Source organism: Drosophila nasuta, chromosome 3 (genome assembly GCF_023558535.2).
Source record: "Drosophila nasuta strain 15112-1781.00 chromosome 3, ASM2355853v1, whole genome shotgun sequence".
Classification (NCBI taxonomy): Eukaryota; Metazoa; Arthropoda; class Insecta; order Diptera; family Drosophilidae; genus Drosophila; species Drosophila nasuta.
In genome coordinates, this window is record NC_083457.1 from 39,520,181 (window position 1) to 39,540,562 (window position 20,382).

The 20,382-nt window shown below is 36.1% G+C and overlaps 2 protein-coding genes across 2 annotated transcripts; one reads left to right on the plus strand and one right to left on the minus strand.

Moving 5' to 3' along the window:
• The first annotated feature begins 10,082 nt into the window (after positions 1–10,082).
• On the plus strand, positions 10,083–10,977 carry LOC132788223 (trypsin epsilon-like). The gene has a single exon (XM_060795556.1). It carries the CDS (start codon positions 10,083–10,085, stop codon positions 10,974–10,976), a length of 894 nt encoding a protein of 297 aa, XP_060651539.1. The 3' UTR covers position 10,977.
• A 2,180-nt stretch (positions 10,978–13,157) lies between these two features.
• LOC132788986 (epsin-2) lies at positions 13,158–19,077 on the minus strand. The gene is given in 9 exon segments (XM_060796701.1): positions 13,158–14,409; positions 15,920–16,405; positions 16,746–16,847; positions 16,910–17,172; positions 17,227–17,323; positions 17,389–18,037; positions 18,101–18,405; positions 18,407–18,760; positions 18,828–19,077. Coding segments are annotated over 9 exon segments (2,388 nt in total). The 5' UTR covers positions 18,897–19,077; the 3' UTR covers positions 13,158–14,346.
• Between the last annotated feature and the right edge of the window lie 1,305 nt (positions 19,078–20,382).

The window sequence follows — 20,382 nt, forward strand, 5'->3', positions numbered from 1 at the left end:
ACACTCGACTGTAACTTTCTTACTTGTTATTTTTGCCTTAGTTTTATATTTGTTCATAAAATATTTAATTTTATTAATTACATTTTCCTTTTTTTGTAATTTAAGTTTTCTTCTTAATCCATATTTTAAGGAAATATTTCAAGTTTTCGAAAGTGGTGCAATTTTTAATTTCGCAGCTGTACATATTTGCTCAGATGATAAGGAAAAGAGCGACCTTTATGACATCAGACTTGTGAAGAGCAGTCAAAATACTGATCTCTGATCTCTCTCAGCTTAGCAACTGTTGTTGAGTACAGATTTTATATATAATATAATACTGATAATTCTAGCGAACGGGAAAGGCGACAGATGATGATATGGGAAATTCCAAGGCAAAATTTGTCCCGTGCGAGACTTTTTACAGTGCACTGCAGTGAAAATAACATAAACTGAAGCAATTTTAAAAATAAGTGAATGTTATTCTTAAAGCTTTAGATAAGCACTATATTTGAAGTTAAGATTGATTTTAGGAACTCGTTCTGTTTTACAATAAAATATATAAATTCGTTCATTTTTTTGGTTGTGCGTACGAATTGGTTAATTTTTGCAATTATCACAACAGAAAACAAAACAGAAATAAAATTCCAAAACTATTCTTAGCTCTAATTAAAGTACTTATCTAGTGCTATAAAAATAAATTTTTCTTATTTTTAAAATTGTTGGGTAGATCAGCTAGTGATCTCGAACATTTTCTATTTTAATAAAAAATTGGCTTTAACAGACGTGAACAGGTCTTCAACTTTACTGCAATTAAATATTATATATATCGACGTAACGCATTTTAATGCCAAATTATGTTTATATTAATTTATATTAATTAATAGAGAAAAAAGAAAAAATCAATAAATAAAATGATTAAATCTTTTTAAATGACATCATTTTTTTTATTTTCATTAATTAATTCTAATCCTTACATTTTAATCGCAAATTGACACTAATTGGAATGCAAAAACATTTTTTTATTCATTTTTTATATTTTAAATGGGTTAATGTGCATCTGCTGTTGAATGCTGCGAAGAACTTGCAATTTCTGTGAAATGCAAACAACGAAACATCAAATGCATATTTTATGCTAAAGACCTTGTCCGTCAATCTCAGATGCGACTGCTGCAGTGAATGTGACTTGTTTGATTGGTGTCGTTGTTGTTGTTGTTTTAGTCGTAGACAAAATCGATTGAAAGTGGAGAGAGACAATGTATTCCGATGAGAAAGGTTTGGTAAATGTTTTGCGTAGATTTTTCTTTTTTTGCATTTAACGCTGCAATTTGATTGCAGTTTGTTGATTTCATTATGAAAGTGGGCAACAAACTGTTTTGCTTCTAGACTAGACTGCAGGCTGTGTGTTTGTGTGTTGCATGTTGCCAACAATTGAATAAAAACCCAATGCGAAAAAAACCCTTTTTCATGTTACCACAACATTTGTTTGTCTCACAAATAAAACAAAGCTGCAAAACCAACAACAAGAATTGCCATTGGCGGCGCTTTGGCTTTGTACTTGTCTCTGATGCAGTTTTTTGTGCAGTTGTTGTTGTAGCTGCTGTTGCCTTAGTTGTTTCCTATTAACGATAAAATCACATGACACGAACTGGTTGGCGATTTGGCCTCGGTTCCAGCTTCAACTTCGGTTTCAGCTTTGTTATTTCGTTGTTGTTGCCTTATTTATTATTTATTTATTTATATCTTATTGGCTTTGGCGCCGGCGCCACTAACCCAGTTAAGTCCTCCACGCTTTGCGTTGGCCAATTATGCCACATTAACTACAGTCGTCGCTCTTATCGCAGAAGGATAAACGGCTGAAGGCATGCAGGTAGGCAACAATGAAGAGAAGGATGATCATTGATTCGGGCTGCTGCACACATTACGCAACGCCAGTGTCAATTAAATCAGTTTTACTCCAAATATTTTACGGGGGCAATGTCAACAACAAAGAGAAGATGCTGTCCGCTTGCCAAGCCAAAGAGACAATATATACGAGTATATGGCTCAATATATTGACAGCGGCCGCACACCTTTTGGGCTTTGGGCTTTGGGCCACGCCTGATTGAATTTATGTCTGCCCTGCATTGGGCTCCAATTGTTTACACACAACTTTCACAAATTAACTCGAGCTCCAGATGTAAAAAAACCAACATGCGAGTCGACAAAATAAAGCAACAACTACGATTGCAACTGCAACGACAGCAACTGCAACAGCAGCGGCAACAGCAGCGACAACAGCAACGACTTGTTGCACAGCCAACTCGATTAAAATGCGGCAAATTTAATTGGACCCAAAACGGGTCGCTAATTCTGGGTGGCCACACAGTGGCAAGCTTTGAAGTTTGATTTTTGAAATAATAAATGCATATTTTTAAATTATGCACATAGAAAATATAAGCAATTTAAAACTGAAAGATATCAAATTACACAAATTCCAAAATTTAAGAACTTAAAAATATTATATTAATGATTATGAATTCAAAAGAGAAACTTTTTTTTATACTTTGTAAATTGTTAAAATTTTAACAAATAATTAAAAAGAATTATATATTTATTTAATATTATTATTTATCATTTACATCGCTTTGTTGAATTCAGAATATTACAGAAGTGTCACAAAATCCTCAGGATGATATGTTAATATGTTGTGCCGGCAGAAAATGTATGTAACAGACAGACTGCATAAGGTATTTTCTTAAATATAATCTTATATATAGCCATTGGTATATTTTAGTACTCCGACTCCACAAAGTATATTCTACGGTATATTTTAAATATAGTTCTATATCAATATAATCTTTGGTATTTATTATTATTTGTGCAGTATATTAATTAATTTTTAGAATAATTTTGTTTTTCTTTAAAATGGGTAGCGGGTATCTTACAGTCAAGCATACTCGATTCCAGCTTTCTAACGTCTTTGTAATTTGTTTTAGCTAAACAATTTAAAATATAGTAATATCCAAATAAAATTATAGTAATATAATTTATCAAATAACCTATAAGTACTTCCTAAATAAAATAAATATGATACATATTTCATTAAAATACATTTCTAAGTACTATTTTATAATATGTGGTAAGCTTTAAATAAAGTATTTGGTATTAAAACTGATCAATAAATAAAAAGTTGTATATAGATTCCTATTTTAAATTAGGAAAATATTTATTAAAATTATTCCCTTCAGCATCATTCAAATTTTATTGTCGAATTGCTATACAAAATTCTAGAAATTTTCAACTTTAATTATAGTTCAATTGTGCCCACTGTATTGAAATGTGGTTGAAATTGGTCTGGCGGCGATCGGTCAAGTGCAAGTGGTAATTTAAAGAATCGGGTGAAGAGCGCAGGCAGGCATCGAGTGTCCAATGTTGGCGCCCCCATCTTGCGCATAATTTTCGATCAGCTTTGCTGTCGTCGTCGTTGTCGTTGTCGTTGGTTCCGTTGTCGTTTTTGGTTTTTGTCTGTTGAATACGATTTTTTTCTCTTCGTTGGAGGGGGAAGAAAGTTGAGCGACAGTGCGACAGTGGAACAAGTAATCGTATGCTGCAGTGCTCGGCATCGTTTCATGTGTTGTTAAGTGAAATGAAAAGTGCATAAATAAATCTGCCGCCTCGTCTCGTTGCAGACACAGACGCAGCCTCAGCTTGCGTTGCAAGTTGCCAACGATAAGAATCAAGTGAGTTCAGGCTGCAACGCAACAGACAAAAGAACTTTCGCTTTCGTTTTGGGCCTTTTTTTGGTGGTAGACAGCAAGCAGCAAGTAAAAGTGCGAGTGCATTATTTAAGCCAAGTTTGGCTATTGAAATGCAACCGGTCGCAAGCCATGTGAAAATCGGCAATCGAAAGACTGATGCCTGGAGACAGCAAAAGTGAAGTTGTATAGTAAATGTAACTGTGGCTGTGCGTACTTTATAAGTAGATACAACAATTATGTGGCGTTTAATGAGCCGCTGAAGTTGCCTGTCATGCGGCCTGACTGATGAGATTGATTGCATAAGCTGCAGCAATGCAACAATTGTCAACGATTCTTCGCCTCTTTCTCTTTAGTCGAATTATGCGCGCTTTCACTGTAGAATCGGTTAGAAGTGCAGCAAATGATTTTCGCTTGTTAGGTTTATGAGCGCAGCGCAACGGCGACGAAACGAGTGATAGTAAAAGTGATAGTCGTTTTTCAATACCAGATTATTATGGCTTAAATATTTTACGACTTATATAACCACACACACACACACTCGCACACACGTCAAAGCAATTAAGCCAGCAAAACACACACACACACCCAGTCACACACTCGGCTGCTGCTTTTCTAATTAATTTCGAAATAAAATGAAGACAGAGAAAGAGAGAGAGAGAAGAAAAAAAAATCTCAATAAAATTTCATTTTCATTGACGGCCACTTTTCAACTGCAGTTGTCCGCCGCCTGATGAAGCACAACAACAGCAACAACAACAACAACTATAACGTTTGGTACACTTAATTGACAAGTGTGAAACTTTCGATTTCTATACACCCATTGACATACAAAAATACAGCGACAACAACAACAACAACATGTTGGTTAAGAGCTGCCTAATGATCCCGCCTGCTATGATTTGTTGTGTCTAAATGTCACAATTTTCCAAACTGATGGCTTGACTTGACGATGCCGCAGCGAGCAGCAACAACTGAAGCAGGAGGTGTTGTCTGAACAAGGTGTGCGCCTGCCTCTGGATTGTGGATTGTGCCTCGCCTGCTATCACGGCGGTGGTGCGGCTTGATGGCTTTGCTGATAATTATTGATATGGCTTGAAACGGGTGTTAAACTGCCAACTGGCAACTGGCAAACCGCTGCCGAATCTCCATTTGACTTGACAAAAAGGCAGGCGCAATGAAATTAAATGATTAACTAACATTTGCCACAAACAGAGGTCTCTCTATCTCTCTCTGTCTCTCCCTCTCTCCCTCTCTCTCGCTCTTCTCCCCTTCTTCTGAAGACCGTATTGGAACGTGCAAAATGGGTGAAATTTCTTACTAAGTCTGGTCTTCGCTCGCATCGTGCTCAAGTGCCGCTCTGACGTGATTTTATATACTACTCGTACTACAAAATATATGTTTCAATTACCGCTGGCGGCATCGACAACAACAACAACAAAAACAACAACAACAAGAAATGTTTCGAAAATGAAAGTTGCAATATTTCAATTGAACAGCTTAATTGTGATGTGAGCTCGCCGTGTGTGCGAATGCGAATCTCAATCTTCATCGCTGCTCGTCGTGTCGTTCCACAAATCACAAAGCACACATTAAATGTATGAAGAACTAGCTGAACGATTAAGTTATTAAGTTATCTATTTTAAGTTAAATATTTAACAAGAAACATTACGCAACTTTAATTGAATGAGATTATTTAATTATTTAAGGAAGGTGATGTGAACGCACGTCCTCTTTATTTAACTCGTGCACGTAAAACTCTTTTAGCATCGTATTAAAAAAATAATAAAATATTTTAAGTACATATATCTTAACAGTCCTTAATTTTACTTGTGTTATATGATAGTTATGTTAATGTTACAATTTCGTTACCCTGTTTATATTATTATGTACCTAACACTTATTATACAATATTATAAAACTTATTAACATTTACAGTTGAAAAGAGAATAATAATGGATTATTTCCCATGTTCTGTTAGCATTCATAAAATAAAATATGTTTCTTAATTTTAAGGAAGAATTTAAATTTTTATTAATAAGCGCAAATTATAAACTTCATAAACTTTCTACAGCAATGCTTCGTATATGATATGATATGATATGATATGATGATATGATATTTAATGTGTGCTTTGATTTGTATAAAAAGAATAATAATAAAGACTTATTAACTATCTTCCATTAAAATTGATAAACAATAATACTTTTGTTAATTTGAAATTGGATACTACAACATTAAAGTACATAGATTATAGGTATAAATATAAAAAATAGAAAAAGTATAAATTTAAAATAAATAATTTTAATTTAAGATCCATAAATCATATACAAGTATAAAATATTAATGAATAATTAAAAATTTGAGAATTCAAGTATAAATTATTAATTGAAAAGTCAAATTTCAGTTATTTAATTTATAAAAAAGTGTAAATTGAGAATAATTAATTTAAGTTCAAGATTTCAGAAGAATCAAATAATTGCTCAAGTTGAACCTAAGAAATAAAAAGATTTCTCAGTCAAAACCACAAATCAAAATATTGAGAAGAAGATTATCATGATAAAGAATAATGCATCCATAACACGAACGTAGGTTTTTTACCTTCAACCTAATCAGCTTCTGGGAAACTATGTTGCATTAGCAAAAACCACATAATCTATTTTGCATTAAGAACAAATTTTATTTCACATTCATATATCCCAGAAAAAAGGAAATATTCTCATTTATTTGATCCAAACATGCAATAAATAGTTCCTTTAGTTAACTACACCTTCTGCACATCCAAAACTTGAATCTAAATCTCATTGCAATCAGACACAGACTTGTTGGACATCGCAGACGGGATTGCAAATTCTATTAAGGATTGATTTCGCAGAAAAAAGGAGAACATCAGCTCGTTTATATTTCATCTTTCTGACAACCCATAATTAAAAATCAATTTGGCGCGCTTAGAAGTCGCGCATGTCAGCTACAAACACACAAAGCGTGTATTATGCAACCGCCGACAGCAACAGCGACAACAACAAAAATATTATAAAAATATAGAAAATACAAAAAATAATAATAAAGTTTGTTGCCTGGGTCTTTTGTTTTGTCAAGAGGTGCAGAGGCAAGATGCCCCCCCGCATCTGCTCGAGCAGACATCAACGTGAGCTCAACATATCAAGCCTAATATCTTAAACACACACACATAGACACACACACACATATGTGTATATAGACTGTCGTTTATGTGGAGTTCACGCTATGTCAAGCATGATTTTGTTGTTGCCTCGAGGCTGAGTGGTTAAGTGAGGCTGCCGTCGCCTCCCAACTGCCATAGAAACTCATTAATGAGCGCACAAACTGGCATTTGACAGATTTTTTAATTAAAGCATACAAATTGCGATTTTTCATGCTTTTAGCCAGCTGAGATGCTGACGGCACAGCACCTAAAACAACAGCCGAAACCAACTGCAAATATTTTCAACTTTGAGGAGCGACGACGAGCGGCAGCTGCCCTATTTAACCTTAAAAATGTTAAGACTTTCCTTGCATCTCAATTTGATTTACGTAACTCGTAACCTGATTAGCATTATTATAAATACAACATGCTAGAGCAGCAAATAGTGTTATGAAATGAGGCACCCCTAAGGTCAATAATCGATCGAGTAGAAAATTTCATCAACCACTGTTCTCTCACTTTGTTTGTAACATTGTTAATAGCCATTGAAAATTGAGAAAATTGATCAATTGGGTAAATTGGGATTATGAAAAGCTAACATGTTGTAGGCCTCTGATCTTATAAAGTATTTATATTCTTGATAAGTTTTATTTAAAAAAAAATAACCAATAATATTTATACGTAATATATAAAGCTGAAGTATAATAATAATTATTGTTAGATTATTATTCTTATACTTTAATTTGGCAGAAGTGTTCTCATATGCATTATATAGATTAATATTATTTTATTAATTTTATATATTATATTTATATACATCCTAGTGCTACAAGCTAGAGTTTATTAATTAGGAATTTGTATACTCTACACACTAATTAAAAAATGTTTACCAATTTCTACACTAGTACACTAGTTTATTTTTTTGATTGCTGACAAAAAATGCGCAAATACACAAAGAGAAACATTAACATGCAATCGATATAAGTTTATTAATATTTCTAACGTGTTTCTTATTGAGAATACGCCCTCAATGGTATATATGCTAAATTTGATTTGTGTTAAATATAAAAATAAATATTTGAAATCAAGAATAATTTACTTTTTACAGTGAATCTTTTAAATATAAAATTTAACTTTTAGCTAAGTGACAAATGAACTTTTATCTGCAGAGTAAACTTTAGCTGTGAAACGTTTTAGAGATGGAACATAGGGAGATGAGAACATTTGATTGTTTAAACGATTAATTGAATATTTGGCCACATTATGCTAACTATGTATTTATAGTCTTCAAAGTTTAAAATAGAATGATGCCAAACGCCGCAAACAGTCGAAAATTGGAAGCTTGTCGAAACGAAAGCACGGCAATGAACTTGCGTCTACTATTAATCTTTATTCTGATGCTGCACAGCTGCATTGCGTTTAACTGGTTTAAATGGAAATCCGGAGGCGATGAATCTCGCGATGAACCGGACTCGATGCGACCCCAAGTTACAAAGACTGGTGCTATAGAGCCGTGTAACACACTCTGCAAAATACGTAGAGCGTTCGAAAATACTGTATAGTATACAGTGTATACCCAAAAAATTCGACAACTCTAAACGCATTAAATTATGAAATTGTGAAAAATACGGTGAATTACTTGTTAATATAGTAACATTGCATTTGACATCTCGATGATATTTTAGCAATAACGTTTATATGTAAATTCTGTGTGCCCAAAAAATTTTATTATTGATTTCTCACTTCGACAACGACGACGAAAAACGGCGCACAGTGGTTGAATTTATATAAAATACAAACATTTTGTTGGTAAAAATAATGCTGTTATAAATTACGAACTTTGTTTTTTTTTCTTTTAGATTATAATTTTTGAAAATTAAAATAGCAGAAAAGAACATTTTATGAAATAATATTATGATATTGTTTATGTTTAAATAAGTCAAGTGCATTTTATTTTGAATAAACGTTTATGTGTTAAAAAAAAAACCAAACTAATGTTCCTTAGTTTCAATTTTTCTGATATTGTGTTTTTTTTTAACTCTACAAAAACTGCAACGCTCACATTTTTTTTTTTTGAAAACTAATATACTAAACTATAGCAGTACAGTATTGTAGTATAGTACATATAGTACACCAGCAGTATATTGTATTACTAGTATACACAATTTATTTGAAAACTCATATTCTAGTATACCATAATATAGAAGTATACTGTACTGTAGTATACTACTATACTATATAGTATACTTATACTTAGTATAGTATACTAAGTGTAGTATACTACATAATATAAGTATAAATATATATACTATAGTATACTTCTATATTATGGTATACTAGAAAACTGAGTTTTCAAAAAAATTGTGACTATTAAGTCACAACCGATTTTATATTATTCTGTTTTGCACATTATTTAAATATAATATGGTAACTTGTAGTACTTATCTTTATGATTTCAGCATTTGAAGATTTAGCTCATATAATATATTAACAGCTAGGCTATCAAATTAAGTATACGCAACCGGCGAATGCATTTCCCAAAAGTTTGCGTAATCAACAGCAACAGCAACATCATTATTATTATTAACATTATCAAGCTGGCAGTCTGTGCTGTGTTGTTTTGCTCCTTTCACTTTGTGCACAGACTGCCGCCTAATTATTCCTGGTCGATTCGCCCCCGCCAAGCAACCGCTGCCGCCGTCTGCTTTCCTCTCTGCTCCATTGTCTGGCTGAGATTTCGCACATAATTAAATTGCGCAAAAATTTACATGAAATTAATCGTTTTATTGTTGTGTCTCGTGTGGCACATGTGCCGCATGCGCCATGCGGAAGCGGTGCCCTACCAAAAATGGCCAAAACAAAAAAAAAACAGTGGCCAAGCAGCACGCAAGATTTATGCGCCGAACGCCGCCAATTGACGACAAAAATTATTGAGGAATTTTAGCCAAAAACAAAGTTTGAATTTACATTCATTAGATTTCTTAGTGGCTACCTCTTTTCACTTTCTCAGTTGCGTCACACGCGCGAGACAAGATTTTGTTTTAACCACTTGGCCCAGAATCGTCAAGCAATTGACTGTTCCCACTTGGCCTAGAATCGTTAGGAAATTTACATTCTCCCGCGGCGGTTTGTTTAGACCAAAAAGCGCAGAAGCTGCTTCTGACTTCAGCAGTTATTAAATGATCGTGTCGCGCGACGGTTCGACAATGGAGCAACTTCGATTTGAAATTGGAATTGGATTGGTGTTGCTGCTTTTTGTGGGAGTAGCTGCTGGACAAGCGGAATATTACTACAATAATGTGACAGATTACACGTATTTAGATGACCGATCGTCTCGCTTTCCACCGCTTAGCTTCTCCAGTAATGAAAATATTACGGCCATCGAGGAGCTTGACGCTTTTCCCAATCGCATCGTCAATGGCAAACGCATCGCCTGCCATCGAGCACCTTACCAAGTGGCGCTCCACTATAACGGATACTTCATGTGCGGCGGCAGCATTCTCTCGCGACATTGGATTCTGACTGCAGCACATTGTGTGGCAGGTAGTCGTGGCAAGTTCAAGGTGCGTGTGGGATCCACGCAACAGCAACGTGGCGGGCAATTGCATCGCGTCAAATTGGTGATTGCGAATGCCAGATACAACAGCAAGAGCATGCGCAATGATTTGGCTTTGTTGCGCCTGGCCACGCCCCTGCGCTTTGGCAACTGCGTGCAGCCCATCAAGTTGCCCAACAGTCGGAGAAGACGTCTTCCGAACTGTTATCTCGTCAGTGGTTGGGGACTGAGCAGTGCTTCGGCCAAGAACGTGCAACGCTATCTGCTTGGCACAAAAGTCTGCAAGGTGACACACAATCGTTGCAGGCAGTTGTATCAACGTGGTGGCGTTCGCATCTATCGGCAGATGTTGTGTGCCTCGCGTTTGGGCCACGACAGCTGCTCCGGGGACTCGGGCGGACCACTCGCTTATGGGCGCAGGCTCTATGGAGTTGTTTCCTTTGGCATTGGCTGCGCCAACCGCAACTATCCGGGCGTTTATGTGCATGTTCGAAAATCCAAGCGATGGATACGAAGTGTCATGAGGAAGTACTCAAAAAGTTAAAAACTAACTAATAAATGAATAAATAATACAAAATAATAATAGTTAATAATAATAATCAATAATAATAGATAATAATTATAAACAATGATTACTTTTTCAGAAACATAAACTTAAATTACATTTGTAATATTATTTGTAAGAATTGATGAAAATTGGAATTTTGAAAAAAACAACATATTTACAATGTAATCGTAAAAGTTGCTTAACAAGTTATTTAAATTTCTTTTTAATTTGAAATTGGGTTAAAAAATATATATATATATAATAATGATTTTGGATTTTTTTTCTGTTTTCAGATAATTGCAAAAATGAACGAAATAGAACTAAAACCAAAAAATTAACGAATTTATATATTTTATTGTAATACAGAAAAAGTTTCTAAAATCAATCTTAAAATTGGTGACAAGCATCGAGTATTTATTCTATCCTATGTGTGACCTTTTGATGATAAGTTTCTATTACTCAAATATACTTACCTATTAAAGCAAATTTAGATGTCTTCTAAGTCCTAAAATAATAAACGCACAGCATAAAAATGCAAAAATAAAAATTATTCATACATTTTTTAATATTTATTCCATTGTTTTCTTAAACTTTGCTGAATGATAAGTTATGAAATTTATTCCAGAAGCTGAGTTGACCTACTAGTCTATAGCTGTTAATCAAATAAAGTATTTCTCTCTGAATCTATTTATATGACAGGCGCAAAAACAATTTTGCAAACATTTTGTCGAAGCGAGCAACTTTCTGGCCGGGTTGCTCAAGTTCAAAGCGGGTTCATTAAAATTGCTAAACAGCTAAAGCGTAAGAATTTTGCAGAGAACTGGAAATGTAAAGATTTTAGTAAACTTTAAAATTTATAGTAAATTCATCAATATATGAAAAGAATTTTTCACTCGCTTATATGTAGATTTACTTATTCGCATTGCAATTGAAATTCATCAAAATGTTTTATGAATATTGCACTTGCTTATTGATTTACTTATTCGCATTGCAATTGCAATTTATAGAATATACATACTTCCTTAATTTTCCACATGTTGCTTCCTCAAAAATCTGCCATTACAATTGTTGTCGTGTCGTTGGCAAGAAATGAGATGTAGTTTTTGGTTACTCACACTTGTGTGCGCGGAGTTTTGATTACAGATTTGTGTAAATTATGTATTTGTGCACTTTTGATTTCATTTAAACGAAGTTTCCTGATGGCCCCCAGCGCATGTCAAATATCAAAACCAAATCGCGTCGGGCCAAATCGCAACCAGGCAACTAGCTAGTCAGCCACTTGCGCAACATCACATCTCTCGTAGGCCACATTCACATCCCATCCCATATTGTCCCAGGCCAAGTTGTCTCGCTGTCTGTCTGCTTGGCCAAATATCACTGCCATATGCGGTGGGCGTGCTCCGTTAATGCTGCTGCTGCTGCTGCTGCTCTCAGCTTCAGCTTCAACTGCAACTCTCAGCTCCCCTCTGCGAAATTAACATAATCGTGCTCAGCAGCCTCTGTGTGTCCGCCGTTGTGTCTTTTGGCCACATTTGGCGCCCCCAACAAAGTGTTGAGTGCCTGGCGATGGCTGTCAAGTGGTTGCTTCCAGGCAAAAGCCAAACCAAAAAACGAGCCAACTACTATTGAGGGTGAGGTGGTTGTGCATCCGCCAGAGGAACGTTTAGCACTTTGTTGCCCACTTTGTTGTTGTGCAATGTGTGTATGTTTTTTTTTATTCCATGAAATTTATTTATTCTCCTATATTTAATTAAAGATTGATCAATGTTCGGCTCCCTAGTGATGTTAATTATTGCTTCACAAAGTTAGATCACTATCAAACAGTTACGTTTCGCTATCTACAAAAGAGCGACCAAATTCCTTCATAACATACATCCCATAGCTGTAAGCTTCTTCCCAAACTTTGGGCTTTTCACTCATAAGCTTTATAAGGTTCTCTGGGTCGCATAGAACGAACAGCAGTCATATTAAGACGATCCCTTTGCTCTGCGAATCGTCGTTAGTGGAAACGTTACTTGGTGTGAAATGTGTGTACTAAATAAAAACGTATTTTAATAATATGAAAATATGCTTTCAAATTTTACTTGTTGAGCACGTGTATATAGTATATAGTATATGCAAGTATGTGTGTATGTTTTAAATGTGTGTGTAAATCTCTTTAAGCATTTAATTTCAGTATTTTGTTTTTTTTTTGTTTCTTATATTTTGTTTATCATTAAGTTACGCTTATACAATTTTTACGTATTCTAACCTAAATGTATACCATTTGTTGTTTTAGCTTTATTTTTATATATGTTTTACGTTTTTTGTTGTTGTAAATTTTAAACTATTTTCTATAAAAAATGTTTAACAGCAAAAATTAGATGCATTGCATTTTTGTTTTTCGTTTTGTTTTTTTAAAGGTGGCCCAAAAAACATTTAAAAAACAATGTATGTTAAAAATATTTAGATTTTTGTTTCGGTTTTTTGTTTGCTGCTGCTGTGCAAGCGCGCCACAATAAACAAATGCCGCATAAAACGTAAAAAACTTGTTTTTTAAAAATGTTACAATTACAAAGCACATACACAAGAATCAAAATGATGTTTGTTTTTGTTGTTGTTGTGGTGAATTCTTCTCCTCTTCCTCCTCGCACTTTCTTACACTTTCCTCATTCCATCTCGTTCACAATGCACAAAAATTTTTAAAGCTATATAACAATTCTTTTTATCTCTCATTTACATTTACAATTTAATCGCTTTCAATAAACTGTTCTCTTGGGGATTGTAATTTTTTGTGTTTTCGTTTTTGGTTTATATCTCATTCGCATTTGACAACAACATTCAATACAGCTACGAAATAAATTAATTAAAGGCTGCCACAAAACTTTTTGGGATATCCGATTTGGAGTCGACACAACAAGTTGAGTTGAGTCTTCTTCTAGGCTGCAGACCCTCAGTGCTGTTGTTTACAATTTGTTAATTATTATTATTAGTATTATTGTTATTATAATTTTATACAGTTTTGTAGTATTTTACTGAATGGAGCTATTACAAATCTAAGAAAACGTTCGATTGCACATAACTCAGAGTTAGCGTCGAGTTGTTGTTGCTGCTGCCGCTTTTGTTGTTCGTGCTCGTGCTGTTCTTGTTGTTATTTCAATCGGATTCAGCTGGACAACAAATCACATATTTTACAGTTTAATAATACTTTCTTACATATAATTTAGTTATCTCAATTAATTCATATTATCGCTTTTGCTTCTGCTGTTGCTGTTGCCGTTGCTGCTGTTTGTTGTAGTAGTACTTTTCACCCAGACAATGTGTTATTGTTGCTGCTTTAGCTGCTGCTTGATTGATTGGTTGCTTGATACGATTGACTCCTTCTCATTTAAGATAGAAACGGATTTGTGGCTGCTGCCTCCGGCTTTATCCACGGCATGTTGTTATTTTGCTGCAAAAGTTTAATTCATTAAATTAGTTTAGAGTTCTTCAAATAAATTATATGCAAGAATAAAATAAAGAAAGGAAGCAAACTAACTACATGCATTTATCTAGCAGCTAAATTAGTAAACAGTTGAGTTTTTGTTAATTTCATTTTTGTGTTGTTAGTTTTAAACGTATCGCCAACAAAGAGTGTGGAAGTCGAAGCGTATATAAGAATATTTACATTTAGAATTGATTTAGTACTAATATACATAATATATTGAGAACAGAGCATGCACATTCGAAAGAAAACATTTTACCCATTTGCATTGTATTGCATTGCGCAATTGCATTTGCATTTTGCATATTTGTTTGTGTTTTATTTAAGCGTCCAAGCCTCCATTGTTGGCTACAATTAGAAAACGATTATGATCAACTGTATTTGGGGGCAAAGCAGCTGCTTTTGTTATCTCGAGTACGTGATGCGCCTTATTTGTTACTTGTCTGTGTTTTTGAATTTGTTTTTGTTACTGAGAGCGAGAAAAAGCAGGGAATGAAACCGCTCAATCAACGGTCAATCAATTTGCCTATGCATATGACATTAGTTTAATGTATTCTATAAATAAATGTAGCAAAACGATTTGTTATCAATGTAAACTGAATGTGCTGACAACCAAGACTGTAAATATAACTAAATATGTAAATTAATAATAACTTTTATTATTTTTATTGTTGATATGACCTGCTGACAGTTGCCTTCAAAAATATAGAATGATAAATTGATTAAAGTCTTGCACCTTTTATAAAAATTTGATAGGTCAATTTAATAGATTAAGAATTGGTTAACAAATTAATTTATAGATTTATAGTTGTTAGATTTTGCTTGGATATGACATCAATAATTACTGAAATGTACTATAATAAGCTTCACTTAACAACTATTATTCTATAAATTAAGCTGTTTATACATCTCAAATCTATTCATAATCAATTCACCTATATAACTGTTAGCTATGAACCTATCTAGGTATTCATTTGTATATCAATCTAATAGTTTATGTACTTTATCTCTCGCAATAATTATAGCAATAATAATTAAAAATGTCGTTGATTTCGTATCTCTGCTGACATCATTCACAACTGATTTTGATAAGTTCAACAATTTGCAACGAATGTTAACGAGCCAGCAATTAAATCAATTGTCAGTTTATATATATTTGCTACAATTAAACTTGATATGCACAGTTTTTTTTTTTAAAGACTAGCAAACAGGCAAGCAATATGGTAGTTAATAAGTAAACAATATCAACATTAAATCGGTTTCATTCCCTGTAAGAAGTACATTGAAAAGTAGTTTCTAAATATAGTAAAATGAAACGAAAGCAATAAATAAAGTAAATAAGTAAATAAACAACAACTAAATAGTAGAACTAGAACTCAAGCAAAGCAAAAAAACTGCAAATCTGTTTTGGGATTTAGGTTACTGGCAAAACAACAACACAACGCGAGGAGTAGAAGGGGAAGCTGCTCGCACTCACTTCCAGCTTGCACTGATTTCCAGCTGTCGAAGCATTCGAATTGCCATAGAAGACATCTTGAGGTGCTGCATTGTTGTAGCCCAACGGTGAAATGCTGATGCCTGGCGTCTCGGCCAACGATTCGGATAGAGCACTGCTATAGCTCTGCGTATAGCTGGAATAACCGATCGGCGTACTATAGTTGCTATATGGCCCAGAGGGCGCCGAGGGACTCGGAAAGTAGGAACGTTGTGGCGTCTCGGCCATGATATCCATGTTGCGAATGCTATCAATGCTTGGACTATAATAACTCTGGCCATACATCACATTATTGTTGTTGTTGTTGATCATGTTGTTGCCGCTGCTATTGTTGTTGTTGTTGTTGTGAACTTGCGTGCTTGACTGTGGATTGGGATGAGGGGTTAGGGAGACGGGTTTACTGAACGCACTCAGCAGCTCAAAGTCATCGGTCAGCTTCAAGCTGGTCGGACGCAAAGGCTGCTTCGGCTGATTTTGGTTTGGAATGTTGCATGCAACAGTTGCTCAAATGAAAGGCACAAAGCAAGAGAGAAAGGTAAGGTAACAAAATGCATGAATGAAATGATAATGAACAACGAAATAACAGAAGAGTATTCGAGAGTATCGTTGGAAAAGTAAAGTAAAAAATAATACCAACAACAATTATTAGAGATCAAATTAGAGAGAAAGAATAGTAGAGAGAACCTCAAAAACAATAAGTTAAATGATACGCTTATGCTCCTAAACTAAATGCCTAAACGCGCATTCTCCGCTCGTACACTTTTCACCATCACTGCCGAAGAGGATTAGCCGGCAATCGCAGACTCACCTGAGAGGCTGCACTGACGCCACCGCTAACCGGCGCCCAGGGATCCTGATTCATATTGACTGCGAAGGGCGGCTGTTGTTTCAACTGATTGATGGACGGCACCTAAGAATAGTAAACAACATTAATTAGTTAACATTCACTATAGATTACTGGAGTCCACTCACGGCTGGCTGCTGCTGCTGGAATAGATTCGTTTTGGGTGGCATCACATTGTCCGCAAATGGATTGTAGGCTTGCACTAGACCCGATTGCGTTTGCGGCGCAATTGGCTTAATCAGATTATCCAAATTAACCAGTGCCGAGTTCTCGCCGAGGAATGAGTGCGGATCCTTCAATGGCTTCTTGGCGGTGGCGCCCGTCGATGGATGCACTGAGCTGTTGTTGCCATAATTTGACGATAGCGGATCCATGTCATCCAGCAGCGAAGCTGTAATGAAATTAAAGATTAGCAAAGTGCATTTTAGAGTTAACTTTAACAGACCATTATTGTTGTTATTGGAGGCATTGGAATTATTGTGTTCGCCACTCTTATTGCGATTGGTAATCAAATCGAACTCATCAAAGTCGGGTGATTGTTTCTGCAAGCAATATCGAATTATAAGTAAAAAAAAAAATACCAAAATAATTCGAGGCCTTTACTCACCTTAATGGCGCCCGTTTGCACTGCCTTCCAGGGATCATCGAGCGCTGCTGTCGTTGCCTGTGTCGTTGCCCAAGGATCTGCTGGCTGCGCGGCAGCTGCTGCAATTGGTGCTGCCGCAAGCGGCGTCTCAGTGAGCCAAGGATCTGCTGAACTGCCATTGTTGGCCACTCGCTGTGGTGCTGGTGCTGCGGCCAAGCCAACGCCCGCCGTGGACTTCGTTAGCCAAGCGTCGACGGGCACAGAAGCTGAAGCAGCTCGCGCTGCGCCATTTTGGCTGGCATTGCCATTGGTCTGCAGCCAGCCCTCGTTGGAGGAGCCTGACGCCACTGACGGTGACTGTGCACGCAGCCCCCAGGCATCGCCTGGCGGAGCAGCTGCACCCAGCGGCACGCCCGTGCTCATGATGGTGCGCGGTGGCGCTGCATTCGCATGCCATGGATCCACTTGTGCCGCAGCGTTGCCTGCCCAAGGATCTGGCAGCTGACTAGCTGCAGCCCAGGGATCAACAACAGCAGAGGGGCCGCCACCGGCAGCACCTAGCGGAGGACTCGAAATGCTTGTGGCGCCCAGCGAAATGTCGAGCAAATCAAGCAGATGGCTTTGTGGCTCCTCCTTTTTGGGTGCCGGAATAGGTCGACCACTCGAGTCCCTAGAAAAGAAAGTAATCCTCATTAATTAAGTTATATTAAAGAGATATTTTATGACCACTCACTTGAAGTCTTGCTCACTCTGGCTGAGCGCTAGCTGCAGACGCACATCGTCGCTGCGCCGCTTCGCCTCTTCCTGCTCGGCTTCCTCCCGGGACATGGCCATGGCAAGCTGCAGCTGCAGCTCCTCCTCGCCAGCGGTTTGTGGTCGCACCATTTCCAGCTCGGAGGCATTTTTCGGCGGCTCCTCTTGCCAGCCCGGCGGCAGATCTCTCTGTGACGGTCCATCGATATAGCCATCGCTGCCAAATCCACTCGGATGCAGAGCGAAGCGTTCTTTGGCTTTCAATGCCTTCACACGCTCGTTTTTTCAGTCGTTCGTCATCCTTCAGCAGATTGACCAGCTGCTTGGCCTTCTCACGCACATGCGTTCCCTGATCCTTGCCCTCCTCGAAGTAGACAAACTCACGCAACGTTTGTATGGCAAAAATATTCTCCTTGCACTGTTGAGCGACTTTCTCGGTGCCGGTTTTGATCAGATACTCGAGCAGTATGAGCGCCTTATAGACATGACGCCAGTTCTTGCCGTGATCGTTCAAGCGCTTCCATATCATTTGCATAATCTCCGAGAAGGCAACCACATTGTACGTCAAATCGGCAATTTCGGCCATAATTGTGGCCGATGGCCCCCATGGATCATTGGACGTTGCCTCGCGCACTTTCACCTGAAACCAAAGAGGAAGTATTAGCAATGAATTCTGAGAAGAATAAAACATCTGTTTAAATATTTACCTGTGCATCCGAATAGTTGTGCGCGAGATTCTTGATGTTTCTGCGTAGTCCGGCGACATTGACCTGCATATCGTCTTTTTGTTTTCTCTCACTGTGTGACGAGAAGATGGGAGAAACGTGTTAACATGGCTATGAATTCGATATTGATTTTAACTACAAATTTTTGTTTATTCTGGTATTTCTAATTCTATAGATATTCGCTCTGCTCTGCAATTGTTTCGATAATTTGTATTAATTTTGTTTTAAACGTTTATCTCTACCAAAATGAAGTCTGTGTGTTGAAATGAATGTCAAAAATAAATGAAAATTATAAAACACAGACACGAAAAAACAAATAGCTCCCAATAGATCACACGGGGGCGCATCAAACATTCGTCAGGTGCAAAACGATTGAATTAATTTCTAAATTTTTTTTCTGGTGTGTATTTTTGTGTGTGTAAAAGTGTCTGTGTTGTGTCAAAACTTAAAAACAAACAACTGCGTGACCAGTTAATGTGCTTTAAGCTTGAGCTTTGAGCTTTTCCAGTAGCTTTCCGTCCTTAACATTGCTTCTTTGTTAAAAAGCTGCCCATCGTCTTCTTTTCACATTGTACAAATTGTTTTTGCGTTGTGTGTGAGTGAATAATTAATTAATTGCGAGTCATTTGAATACATAGTAGATATAAATTTTGGTTTGCGGTGTGTTTAATAAATGAAATGCAAAGAAAACATTGAGACTTACTTTTCGTTTTTGTTTATTGCGTTTGACTTATACGAGTAGCTTGTTTTCTATATATTTTTGCTTGTTTTTGATCTATATATATGTTTTTTGCTATATATAGGTGTTTTTTGCTTTTAAATTGCTTGAATTTTGCGCAAGTTTCTTTAGCTTTTTTGGTATTTAGATTTTTTGATCTTTTTTGTTTTTTTGCTGTTTAAGTGCTCCAAAGCAAGCTAAGTATGAGATACAAGATAATACAATCAAAATACATAGTATAAAATGGTACATATATAAGATAAATATTTATATTGTCGTTATTGTTGTTGTTAAAAGTGCAGACTGTAAAAGCACATCGAAAGATTCAAGTAATATTATTTTCAAGAATTACAGCAGTGAGTGCAAAAATTAAACGAAAAAAATATATATTCACAGAATAAAAATTAAGAACTGTAAAATATAACTTTGACACGCGAATTAACACGCGAAAAGTAAAGTATAAAAGACTTAACAGAACGGTTCTCGCTATAGGTCCAAGTTCAAACCTGAACGTCGACTTCGACGGCGACGAAAGTCTAAGCAGCGAAAGAGAGGGAGAGAGCGCAAAGAGAGAGAGAGAGACTAAGCGAATAGCGAAATGTGTAATTTAATTTGCGACCAAACAAAATATGCAACGTGTATCAACACAGCGAACAGGTGTACGAATAAAACACGAAACAAAGTCGACGCTCAGATACTCTACATTAAAATTAGTATTTTGATATACTATACTATAAGTTGAATAAAATGTTGCTCAATTAAGCTAAGTCAACGCGCTCAGCTTCATGTGCTGATTACATTTAGGAACAAGCATATACT